Here is a 20,803-nt window from a genome sequence, read left to right as displayed (position 1 = left end):
CACAGAAAATGTTCACCTTGTTCTGAAATTATTTATAATATCTATAAATATTTATTTTCAGAGAAGAAGTTCTTCCCATTATTTTCCCTGGTGAATTATAAAATAGTTTATAGCTCTGTATAGAAGACTGTGTGCAGGGCTAGATGAGTAATAGAATTGTGCTTAGTTGTAGTAATATTTAGGTGTTCTCTTTTTTGTTTAGCAGCAGAGTAAGTTTTTCTGTCTTAATTTATAAAGGGTGGCATCAGGCGTGATATAAGAAACTTCAAAGGATAGAACTGGTGTAGGTGGTGTCATTCAGAGGCAAAAGGGGACATTTGTAGGGGTGACACAGGACAGAGTGGGGTACAGTTGTTCAAGAGGTGACACAGGGATGTGAAGGAACTGTAGGTTTCCCAGGTTTTGTGTCACTTTATAGTGGAAGCAGAAAAGAAATGTGGGTTCCTGTGCTTGGGCTAAAATATAAAGAAATGTACATGTCATGTTGGTGAGTCCAGCACTGAGCCAGGCTGTAATGATTCAATGATTGCACTGGCAGTGTGGAAATCTGAAGAGAGCATTTCTCTTCACCCTGATAATACAAATACATGTCTTTTAAAGGACACAAAATACCCATTGCTAAGTACTTCATTGAAATAGATGTGAAGCACCTCATCCTCACATCTTCTGGAGAGCACTTGCTCAGCAGTACTAATTAAAAATGACTGCCTTCTTTAAGCCTGAGTGCACAGTGTGTGACGCATAAATTGCCCAGACTTAAAGAAGGGCATAATGCATGATAAATAAAAAATCTTCTAGGGCTTTTATTTAGAGAATTGCAGTGGAAAGTTCAAAAATGTTTTATACTGATCTTGCAGAAGGTTCTTGTTAATTGAAGCTTATGAAGAAAGATAAAAAATTTTTGTGCCATCTTTCATAATTTCCAGTGGGTTGTCTGTGTGGTGTTTCTAAATGTCTAACTAGTAATTCTGGATGCTTGGTGAAGCACAGAGTGCTGGTGAACAGAGTCTTCAAATGTATATATGTGATATATAGATATATATATGTATATCTGACACAGAGTTATAATAAACTCTTGGTCAAGGATGTTGGAATGGGGATAAACTGATCTTGTCCTCTGTTCAAGCTTATTAATGCTGCTGCACAGGGGAAGTGCCCTTGCTTTCTTAGAGAAGCAAATGCTGTCTGTAAATTCCAGGTGCTATGCAATAATTCCAGTTTGCCTCAAATAGTTGGATATCAGCTTTTTGTTTGAAAGTTAAAGGGTTTAAATCTTTGTGATTGTACTAATGTGATGGGGACAAGATTTATGCTGAAGTTGTGCTGTCATGTAACACTGTGGCCCTTTTATGAACATCTTTCATGTTTGGGATTTCTTCTTAGGAGCTGGGTTGAAAGATGATTTAAAATGTTGGCTTCTGCTTTCTTCAGCAGCAGGAAAAGAGAAGGCCTTTAAGGAAAAAATGACTTAGAGTAATTTTCAGTAGTACGTGCGTCGTGCCTGGCTTGTCATAAAATATTTGTGAAGTCTTCTCTCCCTTCCTCAAGCAGTTCCCACAGTTCACAATGTTCTCTCAGTAGCTCTAATGAGGGGGGTAAAAGGAGGTTAAAAGTTCTATAGTCTCATCTACAAGGATAGACAGTAAAGTTCTTGGTTCCCCTCCCAAACAGCAAGTGGTTATTCTGCCTGGGGGGAGGTCCTATATGTTTTTATTTGTCTGTGTCTCACTTGCTTCTGTGGCCAGGGAATCATGAAGAAATTTCTGTTCATTTGTGAGATGTGAATGTGGCATTGTGAATACGTGCCTCGGATTTCCTCATTACAATATTTATCATTTTTCCTGAAAGTTCCTTTCCTCTGGTGAATTGTTCATCCTGTAGAATCAGTCAGCTATTTCCTGTGTATCAGCATAATGTAACTTCATCTACACTGGGCAGGACTTTGGGCCCATTCAAAAGCTTTATATTTTTTATAAGTTTGTCGGAATTTAGTAACCTCACTCTCCACATTTCAACAGTTCTGTGCAGTGTGGTCCATGCCTGGAGATGCACTTGTCCTGCTCCCACCCTCTGTCACTGCGGTGGAGTGGCAGCAAATCCACAGGAAAATTGTCCCTGGTCACCCTGCCCCTTGGATTGCTCCTTGTGCCTTCAGCACTGTGGGGACTGGGAGCTCTGGGACCCACACTTGCTTCTGCCTTGTGTCATTTGAACATGGAATTGCTTTGTCTGTCTGAACATCTTGGCCTTTATAACTTGGAATTTATAACTCTGGCTGAACTTGGAATACCAAGCTGGAGCTAATAATGCCAGCTCCAGTTAGCACTTCCCATTATCAGGCACTGCTCAGTGCTGTTAGCAGCTGGCTAACACGGACATTTTTCATGCTGAGGAGCTAAATCAGACCAAATTTATTTTGGGTAGGTTCTGCTAAACTTCAACCTGTTTCAAAAAGGATTAAAAATACATTGCACATCATCTAGAAATGCTTTGTTCTTGTGAATCCTTTATTCTGGGGCAGAGGCACTGTCAAACAGGGACATGGCAATAGGCAGGTGGGGCTGTATCAGCCAGGTAAGGCTTGGTGCAGCTTTAGTGAGGAGCTGAGCTCTGCCTCTTAAAGCTGAGCTTGGTGTGCTCCTGGTGTGAAGAGAGGCAGTACCTGGCATGCACGGGGCACAAAAGCTGGACGAGGGAGGAGGAGGTGGGAGTGACCTGGAGCAAGGAGCTGTCCGGGGGAAGTGGGCAGATGCTGGAGTCTGATTTTGGCAGGACGAGGCACTGGGGATCTGTTGGTACCTGGGCTCTGGTGCTGCAGCACTGAATGTGACACAGGGTCACAGAGGCAGCCCAGTCTCCTTTCCAGACCTTTCAACACTTGGCTTTCTATCCAGGGAATGCTGTTTCTGCCCATGTGATGTTCTGTCGGTGATCTGTTTTATTGGGAAGAAGGGGTTATCTACAGCAGGGGGGCTTTATAAGAGCTCAAGATGCATAGCATGCAAAGAATGTGAGTGGTTACTGTTGGAAAGAGGCCAGAAGTTTAAAAACAAACAGGAAAAAACACCCACCCCAAAATTTCTCCCATCTGTTCCTTTGCTTCACATGTCCACCACCTTGATACTATATAGAAGAAACAGGGAATTAAGGGCTGGCTTCTAAGTGGCCATGATTCAGAACATAATTCTAAAAAGGCTTGCAGATAAGATCAGGGTTACTCCTTCTGTGCAGAACAAAAGGAATTCTTCAGCTTTTAGCAAACCTGAGAAGTTTTTTTTAAAAGACCCTTGATTGTAAGAATGTTTTGGTCACTTCATTAATGCTGATATTTTCTTATTTTAAAAGAGCTGGAAAACTTGCTGTTAATTATAATTGAATTACATAGTTTTTAAGTTTCCTTGGCTCATTTACATGTCATATTTTCACAAAAGTTCTGGAGTTACAATTAATGCAAGTCCAGAAGTTCCAAATTTTCAGAGAAGTGTTATCTGAATTTTTTGTTAGCTGAGTGTGCATTCTCTATACTGAAGTGTGTGCTGTTGATTTAATTGCATGAAAGATTTGAGCTTTTTTAGTTGGAGTCAATGTTAATATGTTAAACATCAAGCAGAGAAAGCTACAAGCTTTGGCAGTCATCATTTGTACACTGTGATGGATCTTGCATTCTTTGTGAATATTTCTGTATAGAAGAGGGCAGCCCTTTAATTTTACACTTTGTCTCCACTGGATTTGCACCAGAGCATCTTCCAGTGTCAGGGGATTGATTTAGTACCCTGTGCTCTGTTTACACTGAGTTGCCAGTGTTGTGAACCACTTTGACTTTCTGTGGGTATGAAACACACACAAAGGAGCCTGCAAAAGTTTGATCAGTGAAGGAACAAACCAGAAATTACCTGTACTGGGCAGGTGTAACTCCAGCAAGAGACAGACAGGTATGCCATTTTTGCTATTGCTTTAAATCTGAAGTTTCTTGTAGACAGAGTGAGGAGAAGTTATGAGTGCATTCAGATGGATGGTTTTGTGGACTTTTTTAGAAAACTAAAAATTAATGAACTGATAAAATATGAAACTGCAAGGTTTCATTTTAAGTAAGCTTAATATTGTCTAACTGTGAAGAAAAATGAAGTTTTCAGACCTTTTTCATATTTTACAGTTCTTTGTTGATGCATAACAGTGCTTCACTTTTCCCCCAATGTTTGACACTAGTCTGAAACAAACTCTGCTCCTATGGGACTTCTTTGCCAAAATCTGTCCATTTTCACACCTCTTTGTGCTTTGGACAATTATAAAGTTATTAAATGCATTATTTTGTTCAGCTGATCCCTTTTATCATGATAGCCTTTTCTGCTTCCCAGGGGGATGTTCAGGATCTGTTTGGTTTTTAGGTGTACACTACGTGCATCACTTTCTGCTGAAATAAATCTCTATTTATCAGCTTAATAGAAGAATAGCTATGTTTGAGAGTTGAGGTGTGTCTTTGTTGTTCTAAGACTATGAAATCCCTAAAAAAATAGAGTACCATTTACATCAGCTATGGTGTTAACTGCATTTCATAAATTACCTTTTTCCAGCAAGATGTTTTGTTATTTGCACACATATGCACATTTAGTGGTTTGTTTTTATTCTGAGGGCATGCTTTCTTCATTGTATTTGGCTAGAGGTTTTTCTTACATTTTAATTGAAGTATTTACAATACAGTTATTTTTGTTATAGTGAACCATTTTATTGTTTCAGAAATGAATGAATCATATATTCTAGGTTATTTTTTCCTGGCAAATATTTTTCTTTAATGGTTCCTCAGGGCTAGCTTAAGTTATACAGATGAATAATACTTGAAATGCAGTGTCTGATTCACCATGTCAAATGTTACAAAGAAAACTTTATATATATACACAGGTATATATAAACCTATATATATATATATATATATATATATATATATATATATATACACACACAGGTCTTTTGACTTGCAAGAACATCAGCTTTACATGGGACTAGACAGGTTGTGTAGCTATTGCAAGGCAATGAAGTAATTATGCTTCTTGAGTCTGTTGTTTGCTCTGACTTCACCTCCATTTCCTAAAATCCCAAGATTTTGTTCTCTTTCCCAGGTTTCTGTGTCCTGTCCCAGCTGGAAGAGCAGGTGCTGGCTGTGCAGCTGAGCTCCCAGACCTGTGTTCCTTTTGCAAGGGCAGGGTGTTTGCAGCAGAGTGCTGGATGGGTTTTGTCATGAGAGAAGGGGTCAGAGGGGATCCTCTGCTATGCTACAAGGCAAATGAAATTTAATTGTGGTAACAGGTACAGCAGAAGGTAACCACAGGGTGGTGTGGAACCTGCTCATGGTAAATGGTCTTTGTGTGTTGAATCACAGTTTCTGTCTGCCCTTTCAAGTCAGTCCCAGGTGGAAGAGTCCAGGTGTATTTCCTTGATTGCTCAGCATGAATTCAGCAGCCAGATTTGAATGATAGAGGTGAGTAAGTGGCTCCACAGCCCCCTGAGAGTGCAAGAGAGCAATGTCAATACTCAGTGGTTTTTGTTAGCTGAGTGTGCATTCTCTATACTGAGGTTTAAAACATTTAGAAGAAGAAGAGTATCAAAAGACCATGTACTGTGTGGGTATGTGTTTCTGTGAGCACTCTGTGTGAAACCTGTACCAACCAGGTATGCTTTTTTTTATATCTGTGTAACTGATTTATATAATCTGGAATGTAAAGGATTAAGTTCTGGATTTTGTTTAAGCATTAAAATATCATGCACAAATTGTTTTTTTATACGTTTCCCAGATTCACTATAGGGAGGTTAAAAAAACCCAACAAACCACAAAAAACACCCAAAACAGCAAAACCCACCCAGTTCTCCCCATGTTTTCTCTATTGCCCCTACCCTGAGCTTCAGTCCACAAAAATATTTTTAAACAGTAAGTAATGCACTTTCTTTTGCATACAAAGCTCTGGGGAAAAAGAGGAAATGTTTAGTATGTGTAAAGTGTTGAATGCTTTGTTTTGCTCTGATTTATCTTTCAAAGAGTTGTGGAGTCCTGCCTAAAAAACTAGAATACACTCCCTGTGAGCTTATGTTACCTTTGGGTAAAACAGTCAAACCTCTGCTGCTGGAACTCAGAAATTCATGGACAGAATGACTAGAACAGTAAAAATGACTTTAAAAAATGTGGTTATTGGATAAACTGGTATGAGCCCAGCTGCTGAGGATAAATTGATTTTGCTATTGCTTTAAATCTGTGATGTGTTGGTATTTTGGCAGAGTAAGAAAAACAAGGATATTAGAAAGTAATTTACTGCCCTGGGATTAGCGAGGAGTGTTGTGTTTCTGTGACTGGGGCAGGCCGGGCTGGTGGAGATGTGTCTGATAAACAGGACGAGGTCTAGTCTGACAGCTGGCAACAATAGCTTTTGCTCAAAGTCAGGTGTACTAAATTAGCAAATCTATTACAAGGCTACGGGAGAAATCTCACAGAAGACAAGCCTTGTAGGCAGAAGTGCTGCCAAATGGGAAATGATTCATCGTCTCTGAATGGGATGAGCACTGAGCAGAAGCAGTTTAAACCTCAGACTGCTTTGGCTCATAAACCACCAAATATGCGATTAACACTTTATCTTCTCCAATCCCGTGGTTTTTATTGTCTCCTGAAGAACACTCTGTGTTCAGGAGCAAAATCTGTGAGACTCATTTGTTTCTTCTAATTTTTCTTTTGGAAGTTTGAATGTGTTCAGGTATTTTTTTTCATTTTAGCTAAATGACAGAATGTTTGTGTGCACCCTAAAAAGCACTCCTGTCCTGTGAGCCTTCAGCAACAGCACCTTGTAGTGAGGACCAGGAGTGCAGGCACAGCTCCCTGAACTGACTTACTATAGTTGATTTGGTTTTATTTAGTGAAAATACAGGATTAGCTGGACATGTAATTTAATGTAGGATGCCAGTTCCAGGGTGATCACTGAATTTTGATTTTTAGTATTTTAAAAACTTGCATCACTTTAACATTAACAATGCCATTCATAGACTACAATGATGAAAGGTGAAAAATTCATAATTTATATTTATGAATTCTTAAATTTAGTTAATGCAGAAAGGAGGTATAGTTTACAAAGTTGGATGAAGCAATGTAAAAAGGAAAAAGCCTGTGACCTCTTTGTCTCCATATAACTGATAAGGTGTTTAGTGTATCTCTGGTCTTATTTTAGTATAAACTGTCATATTGGCTGTAAGATACATAAATGATGGAGAAACTAAAGGAATTAGGTCATTGGAAGGTGTTTAGTATTAAATAATTGAGATGGCAGAAGATGGTTGTGACAGGAAATAACATTGTACTTGGAAAGTTAATGTATTTGTTTAGCAAATAATTATGTTTGGGTGCCCTGGGATAGCACTCAATTAGCAGTTGAGATGTCCAAGGAGCAGTGTGTCTAGGAAATGCATGTAAAGATTCCTCTGGAAAACTTGGTCTGCTCTTACCTTGCTTGTGCAGCCATGTAAGAAATGGTAGCAATCAGAAGTTATTTAGTATAACACTTTGTGAACAGAACTGCAAGAGTTTAAGGGTTCCTGGAGTGAAAGGCAGCAGGGAAATGAGGCTTTTCCATTTCTGTGTCCCCTCAGAATCCCCATCATGTCCACCTGGACTGTCTGAAGTTCATAACTGGTGTTTTGAGGTCCTTGGAAATACTTGGATGCTCCTTGCACTTGGAAGCCATTCTGCCTTCTGTAATGAAATGTTCTTGAACTTGTTGGGAATATTTTCCTGGGTTTTTATCCATGTGCTGAACTGCTAGGAGTGTTGATGCACAGTGTTACACTTTTGCATTCATGTAATCACCTTACACTCCCCTTTTCAGTCTCAGCTCCTCCCCATTATCTTTCTTAATCTTCACTCTACCCTGGTTAATATCTTCTACTCTGTGTTCTTCTTTGTCAAAAAAATTCTTGCAGTTTTACTTCTTGAGCATTGCATCTTCCCAAAAGATTTCTGAAGTTGTAGTTTAAATGGCATGGCAATGGTTTTTGGGCAAGATCCTTAATTTCCATGCATTGGTGAGCTATTTCATCTGAATCTCTAGGTGTTCTGTTTCTTTAAATTCCCTTTTATATTATTTCTTACAGTATTATATAAATTGTACTGATTTGAGTAAATAATTTAAGCAACTTGTGTAAAACCAAAGTAAAACAAAACCAAGGCTTTCCTGTAAGTTGCTTTACTTCAGTTTAAATAAGATTGCTCATTCATTTAACTCGTCTCTCTTCAACAGCAGCAGCTTCTTAAACTGTTTAGATTTGTTCTGTAAGACACATCTGTTTAAAGAGAGAAACCAAACTGAATCTGTCCATCTTAAAGGACTGCAATAACTTAAGCAGTTTATAAATGCTACAGGCTAATGATGTAATAATCTCCTGGAGATGAGGCTTCATGGGTGTATGGTGGGGATAAGACTGGACTGAGGTACATGAGAGTTTTAATGATGTTTGAGTGGTGGCATTGTCTTGGTTTTCTGTGTGTGCTGCCTTTAAGCAGCTGGAGTTTTCCTGATTTAGATGATGTTGCATTTCTGCAGGTACAGACAGAATTTCATCATCAGAGGCATGATCAGGTAAAGGTGTGTGTGTATAGTGCCCACACCTTCCTGCTGACCTTGCTGTATTTTTGGCAGAAGCCAAACTGTCAAGATCCAGAGAGAGAGAGGCAACTTCCAGAGTTGAAAGCTTTCCACTAAAAGCAGTTTTCCAAAAAAATGTGAATATAGGGATATTCTGCTTGAATATTCCAACTGTACTAAATAAGAAAGAGGCAGGATCCACATATTATGAAGGAGACAGAATGTCTGAGGTTGTGGATATTGATGATAATGCAGGAGGATTTAAGAGTACATTACTCATCTGTATTGCCCCATATAATGTCAGTACATCAGGTGTAGTAATACAACAAAATTGTGCTGAACTAGGAGTTTGGATTAAGGGCAGATGCTTAATTAATCATTTTGGCTAGTGATAGTATCAAAATCATGACCCTCTTGAACTCTTTAACATGGTTTTACTTGTTAGAGGATTATTTTTTGTAACTACTTAAACATATATTTGAAATGCCAGAATTCTTTTTTTCTCCCTAATAAAAGTTGTTGCCCGAGATTTTCTCATGAGTTAGGAATTATTTCTTAAAAAGCATCTGACAATCCTTTGGTAGTACTGATAAAATCAATATGTACAGCCTTTTGCTGGAGTGGCATGAGAGTTACTTGTGAAGGGTAAATTATGTCCACGGTTTGGGGGTTTTTGGGGTTTTTTTTTCTTTTTATTTTTTTTTTCCTGGTTCTTTTCCTTTCTCCTCTTCCCAGAAAAGCCCCAGCAGTAGCAGTGTTCCCCAGGGACCATGTCTGCAGCAGAGACAGAGTTTTGAGATTTCCTGTTTCAATCACACGTGTGGCCATGTCCTGACAGTGCTGGCAGCCCAGCCTGGAACGCTGCTGGGACCCACAATCCCTGACACCAGGAGTCTGACTTAGCTGCAGGTGCCTCTTGTCTGAGCCCTTTTTAAAATTCAGGGCGTTTTTGTCCAGTTGGTAATTAGATCATGAATTTCTTTTGTTGCTGCCTCTACTACAGCTCATTCAGAGGGTGGAGAGTTTTACTGCAGTGAAACAAATCCAAGGGCTCAGCTCCTTGCTGGCAGGTTTGTCCCCAGCACGTTGAATGAAATCCATCAGGCAGAGCTATCATTTATTTCTCCCATTAAATTTTTCCCCCCCACTCCTGTTCCTAGCAAAACAAACTGAGAAATAGACGGGTGAATTTCCATCTTACCTTTTTTATTTACCCATCAGAGGAATGATCCTGTGCTCCCTTAAGTATTTTACAAGTTGATAATTTTGGATTAATTGCTTCTGTTTTGGTTAAAAACTAACTGCTGGGATCATAAAGAAGTCTTTGAAGATTGAGGTAAGATTTTTAGCACAATTGTAAGAGTTTTAGATAAGAGTTGACCCCCTTTTCTTTGCTTGAGCTCTTAAAAACTATTTTATTCCAGTACTTATTTACTTCACTCACACTTGGATATAAAAACCACCTCTGCAGTTTGAGATTAGTTAATTTTCGTAATGGTACTCTAAAGATTTTTTTAATGGATTTTTTTTAAATATTGCAAGAGGATAAGAAATAATTGAGACTGTTACAACAAATGTAACAGCAAAGTTGCAGGATTCTTTAATCTTTTTAATGGATTTCTGTTTCCCACCCTGATTTTGTTTACTGGAATGTGATTTTATACTTCTCATCAATATGAGAAACAGAATAACTTTGAAATTGGTCTGAAAATTGATCTTTGCTGACTTTCTCCTTTGAAGCATTCTAATGGCTGTTAATTTAAAGCTGTGTTGTTCCCCCCACCCCAGGTGACAGCGCAGTTTTGAGTCTCTGCAAGTGGTGTCTGTCCCACAGCTCCATGGTACAGTAGTGGTTGGTTTTTCAGATGTTGAAAAATGGGTGAAATGGGATGATTAGGCCTTTTTGCAGGAGGGTGGAGAAGAGAAAGGGAATTAATAGTGTATGCAAGTTGTGCATTGGAAACATCCTGGCGGGTCCGGGAGGCTCCATCCACACTGAACCAGGAAATGCAGATATTCCCAATAGCCTTTGTTTTCTTTAAGTTTCCCACGTGTTACTTCTGCTTCCTTCTCACTGAGCTGTGGCTGAAGCCCTAATTTACACAGAGCCCTGATGAGCATGGTTTATTTGTATCATTCAGCTTTAATTTACACATTTGGTATCTAGCTAAAAAAAAAAAGCAAACCATACCCAACTTTTTTTCCATCTACTTACTCAGCTTAACCTGAATTAATGTGAATCTCCATGAAGGAGACTGGTGAACCTTTCTGGTAGGGTTTGCAGTGCCTAGGGAGGGCTGCTATCTTCATTGCAGAAGTGGCAGCATGATTTCTTTCCTTTACCTCTTGAGAGGCGTATCAAACAAACGGGACACATGAATAGGGTGGGTGACGTGTGTGGCAGCGAGCCCATCGCTCAGTGAATCTGGGAAACGTGAATGCATGAGCTGCACGGAGGAGGAATTCAATGGGCTGGGGAGGTTGTGTTTTGTTTTACTCTTGGCTTGGAGTGGGGTAAGGGAGGAGAAGTGGAAAAGGAAGCCTTTTGTTTACAGTGAAACAATGCTGTGAAGTAGACATCGTGATGTAAAAACAGGAGTCTAAACACGGCAGATCTGGGCAGGCTCCATCTGGCCGTGGCCACGAGTCACTCAGCCGTCCCCGCTCAGACTGCTGCAGTCTGGAGTCGCTGTCGTGTCGTCCTTCCCTTACGGGAATTTAAAATAGCCTTGGAGACTCTCTCCCAGAATTTTATTATTGCATGAGATGAATGATTTATTGGTGTAACTGTTTCTATCCAGTGATGCATTGCATCTTTGTTCTCTCTGATAAATGTGTGATGTTTTCATTTGGAGTTTTAAACTCTGTGAGTTACATTATGTGCAAGTTGTGTGGGTCTGGAATTCTCAATCTAGTCACAGCCCAGCCAGTTCTTCTGGAGAACTTAGAGTGAGTCAGTTGAACAGAAAATGGACTGGTTTTGTGTTAGGTTCTGGCATCTTTTGCAGTAGTTTAAATTACATTGCATTATTAGGTCATTTGTCACTTCTGGATATGCATATTGCTGATTATTGTGGGTTTGTTTGTTTAGTCCCACGGAAAAATTTTGATTTATTGAGACACAGGTTTCTAACTGACAATGCTTATAATGTATGTGATCCTTGGAAATGGGTTTCACTTTACATGTAGTGTATTAAGGATTTAACATCTGGCTTGTGTTGAACTTACAGAAATGTGTTTATAGGAAAATTTAGAATTATAACAATTAGTAAAGGAAATTCTTGTTAAAAGTGCTTTTCTAGTACCATATTTATACTAATGCATATTTTAATGGAGTTTATTTTAAAGCTGTCTACCTTGTGTTTGGACATCAGTCTAGCAGTGATGCTTTTCTGTGTCACTCAGAATATCTTTCTGCAACCTGACATGTTAGTATTAAATAGCACTTTAAAAATCCATTAGTACTTTCAAATTGTTCTAATGCCTAAAGTTAGAATTGGTATATGATTCTAAGTTTGCATTCAGTTGAAACGAGGTTCATAAGTTTGTAAGAGAATTAGAAATTAATTTCCTACCAGTAAAAGCTGTAAGTGTGCTGGGAGGCAGCTGTGCCTGTTGAAGATGCTACCATCCCTTCCCAGTTGCCCTGGCTCCCATCAGGAGCAGAGGGGATTGTGTGATGCAGCTCCTAATTCACATCAGGAGAAGATGCCCAGGAATGGTGCTTGGGGTGTACCTGGCTGCTTGCCCTGCAGCTTTTCCTGCTGCAGAGCTGGGATCCAGGGGTGGGGGAGAGTGATCGCCTTGGATGTCACCGAGCGGAGCGTGTCTGAAATCTGCCTGTCCAGTGTCCTTGGGTGAACTGGGCTTCCATGTGCTGGCATATGGCACCTGCAGCTCTGTGTGCTGCCTCCACCAGGCCCTGGAGAGGGTGGAGTTTGGAGTGTTGATTTGGGTGATGCTGAATTTTACAATGAAGTACTGGGGAAAATAATGATCCTGCCTTTCTCTGTGTGTACGTGTTTTGTACTGACTCTAGAGCTCATTGGGTTATTCTGAATTTCTGTTGCTTTGTGAGACCCAGAAGAAACAGCTGTCCATAAGTAAAACAGAGCAGCCTGGAAGTAATTGTGTGTGTACTTGCAAGAGAAGTGCTTTTTTGTGTTTTAGTTCAGCTTGTCTGAGTGTGCTTTGGGGAATGGAAAAGCTGAATGTTTAAGGAGAAGATTGTGTCTCTAAAAACCTGAAAGGTGTTAACTGGTTCTGTTGGTATACTGGTGGCAAAATCTGCTTTTAACTTAATTTTGTTTTTAATAAAATAAGTTTTTGGAGATGCCAGAGGCAGGAGAAAAAAAAACTATATGTCTGCATTAAAATGAAACCATTGGGCTAGTATTTTGTTTTATGGGGTGCACTTCTCCAGCACAACTGCAGCAAGGGCAGCTTGGCTGATCCTCCCTGCTCTGCTGCCGTGTGCTTGTGCCACTTCCTCTGCCTCGGGTTTGCAGATGGCGTGACTGCAGGGTCAGTCTGTGCAGCTCTAGGAGCCAACGGTGAACTAATCTGTCTCCCCAGAAGGTTAAATTTCTGTTAAGCCAGTTCAGCTTCCTGCTCTACCTTGTATTCCTGTGCTGGCTGGACTTGCTTTGAGGGAGGAACGGCTGCAGCCCCCTGTACTGCTGGGTGCAACCTGAAACCTTTCAGCGTGCTCCAGTCTGCTTGGAATAATGGTCAGCTGCTGTGCTCTGACCCATTTCGTGCTGCTGGACCTCAACTCCGAAGCCCTGTTCACCTGTAAAATGCAGTATTTGCTAGGTTTACCTGCCTTTGTGTGTCCCTTCTTGACAGCAATCCATTGCAGCCTTCAAAAAGGCAGGAATTTCATTAAGCAGAAGTAAACTCTCAGTTTTATGGTCGTGTTCTGTCACATTTTGGTCATTTGCAGAAAAAGCACCTTTCAAAGGAAATGGAACCTTAAAAAAAATTTCCTCTGAGAGATTAACTGTAAAATAAAACTTGATGTGAATAGTTAGGGTAAACAATTTTGTTTCAGAACTTTAATTGAGGTAGTTATTACCTCGACAGCTGTATTTGCAAAATCCATACGGCATTATTTACAGCTCTTTGTTCAATAAATAGTTGAGGACCTCCTGTTTTATATTTTCCCATGTGGGAATTCAGACAGGTCCAAGGAGGGAATGCAAGCAGAAAAATATAGGTCTCTTGTGAGCATGCCAACAATGGAAGAAACCAGTAGGAATTTGTTTAAAAATGTTTAAAGTATTGAGCCATTCTGCTGGAACCTGTGCACAGTGTGCTGTTTGCCTGTCACAAATGGCTTTTCTAAAAGAAATAAATGAATTTGCAAAGAGTTTTGTACATTGTGGAGAAAAGTACATCATGTCAGCCTTAGGTCCAAACACCCGAGCAATTTCTGGGTCCCAGGGGCAGCCGTGAAGGCGAGGAGGGGCGTGAGTGTGGCTTCATTTGCCTTCCTCCCTCTCCCTCCCCCAAGCAGGCTCATTCCAATCAGCAGTGTAATTGGAATGCAACCACAGTCTGGAGGAGGAAGGGGAATTTTTGGCAAGGAGAGGCAGAGCAGTTGGGAGCTTTATTCAGATTAAAGCATAGACGACCATTCATTATCAGTACAACACACATTAGCAACAGCATAGCATTGTGTTTCTACAGCTGGGACTTATTTCAGTGATTGTATTGCCCCGCTCAGAACATGCAAACAACGGGGATCTGGTCACAAAACCCCACGCTAATGGCTTTCACTAAAAGATGGTGTTTCTGTAGGGGAAGAAAGACTTGTCTTCAAAATGAGCCGTTGTGGTAAAAATTGATAGGCAGCCTGTCGCTCTCCCGTGTGTTACATATGTTCTTGAACAAGTGCTTTTTCTGGGGGGAAAACCCTCGGGGAAGGAAAAACCAACAGGAATGATAATGTTAAAACTGTTGGTTGGATTCAGAAGGTTGAACTTGTTCTTCTGTGGTGATGACACGTGGAAAGCCAGAAGATTAGAAAACATAATCTTAGCTTTGGACCGAGTGCTTTCCTCCCCATAACCTCAGGGCTGTCTGTTGACACAGTGTGGGTTCCTATGGATGGATGTTTGGCATGGGGTGGGGGATTCTGCTGAGCCATGTGTAGACTTAAATGTGTTGATTGTGTGTTTCCTTCTGCAGCAATGTGCTCACTTCCGTGGACATTCATGATCGGTTTTATTGTCTTACCTGTCTTCCTTCAACTTTCTTTGATAGTATTGGTGTGTCTCAAATATACACATTTAAAAACTACTTACTTAAGATGGCTTTAGCAATATTATTTTTTACATAGGAATTTTAACACTAATCTATTTGTAAAATGATTGTCTACAGCTGTAGCCCTGAGGTGTTTGTACCTCACGCTGCTGTGTACAAACACATTTAAAGCTTGTCATTTGTCATAAATAAAGAGGTGCATAACAACAAATCACTGAGTGCTACAAACATGCGGGTAAGGTAACACCAAAACCTACCTGTGAAGCAAAGTAGTGGTGTTCCTGTTTTGCAGGTGAATGTGGTGAACAAATTGGCTACAAACAGTTTGATACAGACTGGAAATACCCACCAGGGTTGAATACACAGCCCTTAAATGTCTGGGTTCCTTGAATTCACATAACACTTTCTTTCCCTCTAATGTTGCTTCCTCAGCAGTCATTCTGGTGGTACCCGGCCTTTGGAGGTGAATAGATCATTGAAGACTCTGAGCTCACGTCTGAGAGGTGGTGATTCTGTGAAATCTCATAGATCTTTATCACTTTTTACTTGTTTTCTGTGCAAGCTTCCTGCATTGGAGCTCTCTTTCCACTTCATGGGCTTCATGTTCTTCCTCCCTCTAACTGTGGAGACCTGGTGTTACTGATATACTTATTATTCTGAAATAAACATACTTTTTAATACTCATAAAAAACAATGGTGATGTATAACATAGGATACCTTCCCTAACAACAGCTTGATGTCATTAAAAGTTGGATTTTTCTGTAAAAATGGTTCCAAAGTTAGCAGTGATTGTAACAAGAATTCTTCAGTAACTAGCGAAAAGAATAAACAGTTCAGAAAATGAGAGGGAAATATTTATCTTTCTATAAAATTGACCTTTTCAATAGTCATAGTTCCTTTCATTTTTTATGTGAGTTGAACCAATTATTCACCCCCTCTATAATTGCCTGTAAATTTTAATAGCTAACACAGATTGCAGGGGTTTGGGGATACTAAATATTTTACATTTACTTATAATAGTTAAATTATTTTTCAGTAAACCATTCTTTGTCAGTCACAGAAATAATAAATAAGAAAAAGGAAATTGGCAAATATGATTCACTTAATTCCTATTTTTGAATATTTGTGGACTGTGTAGCAAAGCTGTCAGAGAAGGAGACTGGGTAGCTTATAACATTATGCTCTTTTCATGTTTCTGTGAGCAGACCTGAGTAGCATATGTTAGAATGAGATCATAAAGCATGATAAAAAAAATATTTAATGTATGTATACTATGTAAAATTGGTGTGCTGTTTGTCTTGGCACATATACATTGGAATATTAATGTTCTCCTTTCTGTAGACTACCCAGGAAGTGTGTAATAAACAGAAACATAGCTATCCATTGACTCACTGATACTCTGTAATGAATACTTGATCTACACATGTGTGCTAGAAGCCATTAATGTCATTTGATGATGCACTTATGGTACAACACACCCCCCTGTTCTTTTTCAGTATCTGCAGCCATTGGTTTGCATTCTAGTGCAAGTTTAAATAGCTTAATGGTTTGTTTCAAAAGAATTGTAACAAAAAGTGCCTTAAAACAAGCACATCCAAGTAATAAATAACCTCCTGCAGTGCCCTTGTGCCTCCAGAGGATCCATTAGTGGTGGGGCCGTGTAGATCTGATAATGATGAGCGTTGGGTCCAGAATCATCAGTGCTTTAACTTGGCTTTGTCAAGGGAAAGAAATCTCCCTCTAGTTCTTTCTGGGTTTTGAATTTTTAGCTTAAATTGAGCCTAGGATAGAGGGCTCAAAGATAATTAGGTCCCGTGAGTTTAGTGAGAATCATTGCCTGGATAAAGAGGAGACCCTGGCAGTGACCTGCAGCGAGAGGAACAAGCTGCAGCAGATCCTGCACTGCTGGCCCAGGGAGAGCCTGCGTGGGAGAGGGTCTGTCTGAATGCCCAGGGGAAAAGCCACAGCCACAGCCTTCAGTCAACCATGAAACATAAATCCATAGGAAACCAAACTTCCTTAGCTTTTATTCTCAAGGAACTATTAATCAGCTGGTTATCAGAATATCCAGGACAGGTTTTAATACAGTGTTGAAACTGTTAGAAAAGTGGAGCATAAACTCTGGTACTTTTCCCACCAGTGGGAAGTTTTGTCCAAAAAAAGTCCTGAAATAGATGAGAGCTCTGTGTGTGGAAGATTGTTTCACTTTGAGTTGAGCTGATGCTCCTGGGACCTGGACTTTTTTACCTAGAAATACCTGGCAGAGAGGATGTTAGTGGAAGCTTTCTCAACATCTCTCCTGTTTTGTTAACCTGACAAAGCCAGAGTGGGTTGACATCTGACTTGCCTTAAATGTGGTTACTAGAGAGGGAAAAGTTGAGCCAAAAATATTAGTTTGTTCACTCATGGCTAATTGTTGGGGAAGCAGTTATTAGTCTGTGTGCTCTGCATGTGCCCAATCTTATAAAAATGAGACTTCAGTTAAATTGCATTGGCAGGCTTGCTTTCTTTTGGAAAAGAAGTGTTTGTAATTAGTTAACATTACAATTTCTCTCACAAGAATAGTTGAACCTCTTGTGTCATGGACATTCTGCAGTTTCAGGAGCACCCTGTGTGCTGTGCTGTAGGTGAATTTTGACTTAACTATTGGATTTTAAGCCCTCAGCTTCACTTGACACTTCCCATTACTTGTAATGGGTAAAACTGTGACAGTAATTATATATATTTTTAGATATTTTAGAAAGTTGCCATCTATATAAGCATCTATTTTACTTGAAGCTTTTCACCACTAGATGAAAGGTGGCTGGTGAGCAATAACCTATTGCAGTTCTTGGGCAGATGATGTCTCTTGTGTTATCACTCATCTGAGGATATTCTTGGTGTAATAAAACCTTAAGGAGCAGCAAAAGCAGTTTTTCCATTACCTCTTCTTTTTCAGATGCCTTTAGGTTGTTCTCAAAGTTCTGGATATAGTAAACTTTAGATTGTTGGGCATGTGGAAGCCTTTGATACCTGTGGATTTTTTATTACACCATCCAAAGACCTTTATTTGATTTGTGGAGCAGTGATGTGACAGTCTCTTTCCTATATGTACTTGAGTGCTGGGTATCAAATACCTGAAACATTTGACTCTCTGTTAGTATTTTGTTACTCTTGTCTGTTCAGATTGAAATTATTGGGTGAATCCCTTAAGTGGAGCTCTGCTTTTGGACTAGCAGTGTGCTTTGAATGGAGAGAAATTATATTTATTACTGTTATCATCCTTAAAAAAACCCAGAAGCTACCAACCTGGAACCAGGCACTTCTTTTTCAGGGTAACAGTGTTGTTAGCAGCCCCTTATATCAAACTACTGTGCTGAAATTTTCCTGAGAACTTTCATGTCCCTTTCCTGTGGTCAGTCTGAAGGATTTGTTCTGTGACTCCCTGCAGCCACTGATAGGCATCTCCTTGTGTTTTATGGAGGACCAAAACTCCTCAGACCTGAGCAGAGCTGCAGCCAGATTTTACAGTGCTGAATTCCAGTGGAAAGCAGCTTCATTAAAATCAGCATCTTTATGAATGTAAAAATTGGGAAAAGATGAATTCCATTGTTTAGACTGTCCAGGGTGGTGCCTCTCTGCCCTGACTGTGGAGATCTCCATGGGAGTGCTCATGGATTGCCTCTGCCTGCTTTTATTCAGGCAGAAATTGGGGATCAGGAGCCTTGCAGGATCAGGGGGAGGGTGTTCTGGGGGGAAAGGTTGACCAATGGTGTTTGGTTTTAGGTGGTGCCTGTGGGATGTGATTATTGGATGCACTTTTCTGTCTTTGCATTTCCTGGCAGTGATGAATATTGGCGATCTCACAGGAAAAATATCCAAGGGAATCATATAGTGAGGAATCTCTTGCAGCATCAGGTTCCAACCAAATAACTCTTCCCACCCCCCCCTTTTTTTTTTTTTATACTAGCTGTGGGAATTCATGCTTTTGCTCAATCCCCAAGAATCCTTTTGTGTTATCAGTAAATATTTTAATGTTTCACGGGGGAATCTAATATTTCCTGCTTACTAAACCTGTGGTAATAGATAAGCATAGTAGTTGAGCAGTGGTGCAGTTTGTGAAGTCTTCTTTGTGTACCTTGGCACCTTTATATGAAATTTGTCCCCCTTGACCTTTTATTTATTTATTTGTTTATTTAAATTTATTCTCATAGGAGATTGTTTTCTCCTGGGTATTTTTAGTTGACAAATGCAAATGTTCCTTCCTTTTAATTTAAACAAACAAACAAAAAAAGCCTGAAACAATTATCAGCTGCTACAAATAAAAGATATCTTTACAACCATCAAAACTCTGGCTTTAGAAGTTACTGTGCTCCACCCAAATGCTTTTCAGGTAAAACCTTTTATTTGTTAAGGATGCAGGATAGCAGCAAAGCCTTGGCTGCCTAATGTTCTACTTCTTATGATCAAGGAAGCTTTTGCTGGGCTGTAGAACTGAGCATAAGCCCCTGCTTGTGTCCCAGCACTAATTATGGTGAACCAGCCAGGAGTGCTCCAGGTCCCTGTCTGGTGAATTCACAGTTGGCAAAAGTGTTGAGGGGGGGGAAAAGAAGCCACGTGAAACTATTGCCTGAGGAAAGCACAGCCATCTCACTGCCACTGTCATCTGCCTCCAGGTGCATTGCTAAAAGGTGACACTTCCAGCTCAGCTTTCAGGAATTAATTCACAATTACAATATAAATGATGAAGGAGAAAAATTCATTTCTGTTTGTTTTATTTTAAGCAAGTTTTTCTGAAGTGCTGGACAGGTAAAATAATGTTTTTTAAAAGTTGCCAGTCAGTAACTTAATTTTGTATTTCTGTTCTTCTTGCAGTACTATGTGCAAAAAACTTGGTGAAAAAGGACTTTTTCCGTAAGTAGCTGTTATAGTTTTATACATTTATTTATAGATGGAATAAATGTTATGCAAATTCTATAGTCCAATGCTTGCATATGATAAGTATGTTAAGATATTTGCAGTAGGGGGCTGAAGGCTTTGATGTTTTATTTCAGGGCTTTTATTTTTGTCTTAGGTGACACTCATCACAGAATCATAATAATAATTGAAACACTGACACACTCTGTCTGTTTTATGGGAGTGGGAAACAAATTTCCCACTCAGGCAAATTACATGTTTTTCAAATTTAGTGCCATATATTTATTATTAAGTCATTTTTCATCCAAGAACCTTCTGTCAAGCAAACAGATGTGCTCCTTAATTATTAATAACTGCCTCATGTACTGCCGATGTACTCTGAAATTATATTTTAATTAATTTTAATAATGTTTTGAAAGAAGTGCTAAGAAGTAGATGAAGAAGGCAGAAAGGAATGCTATTGCCTGTGTCTTGCATGCACAGATCACCTGCCTGCCACCTCCCACCTGGGAGCAGGAAGAATTTGGAAGTGCAGACCTCAGCTTTGGAAAGAAATAGAAGAGGCAACGATCCAGAATTACACTGTGCTTTGAGATACTTCTAAAACATTGCTTATATCTGAATTTTTGTATTGACTACAAGTTCTTGAGTGTTAAACAGTTTGATCATGCCTGGAAAACCCCCTCAGGATATGCAATGTGTGATGCTGAAGCACTGATGTCCCAAGGTCCCACCCCTTTGTCCCCAGGTGCTTTCTGTGACACTTGTCCTGAGCCCTCTGCTGCCTGACCAGCTCTGGCTAAGTCACCTGAAATGCAGCTGGGACAAAATTGCACCTCAGCAGATGTGATGAATGTTTCCCCACCTTGGTTCCTCCAGCTGGCTCACAGCACTTGATGAGGGGGAAGGGCAGGACCTGGGTAGTCAGGGGTGGGAGCATCCCTTGGTGTCAGTTCAGCAGGAGGTGTTGATCATCGTGGGCTACTCTGCCCCTGCTGCTTTCCACCCCTGAATCTGGAGTTCAGCAC

The 20,803-nt window shown here is 40.0% G+C and overlaps 1 protein-coding gene across 1 annotated transcript in view; it reads left to right on the top strand.

The window, feature by feature from the left end:
• SMURF2 (SMAD specific E3 ubiquitin protein ligase 2) overlaps window positions 1-20,803 on the top strand; it is a 59,964-nt gene that overhangs the window by 7,824 nt on the left and 31,337 nt on the right. Inside the window, exon 2 of the mRNA XM_059864135.1 lies at window positions 19,734-19,772. Within this exon, the coding sequence (XP_059720118.1) occupies window positions 19,734-19,772 (39 nt within the window). The remainder of the gene's footprint in view (window positions 1-19,733; window positions 19,773-20,803) is intronic.

This window comes from Haemorhous mexicanus, chromosome 20 (assembly GCF_027477595.1).
Source record: "Haemorhous mexicanus isolate bHaeMex1 chromosome 20, bHaeMex1.pri, whole genome shotgun sequence".
Lineage (NCBI taxonomy): Eukaryota > Metazoa > Chordata > Aves > Passeriformes > Fringillidae > Haemorhous > Haemorhous mexicanus.
This window is presented reverse-complemented; position numbering and strand designations above follow the sequence as displayed.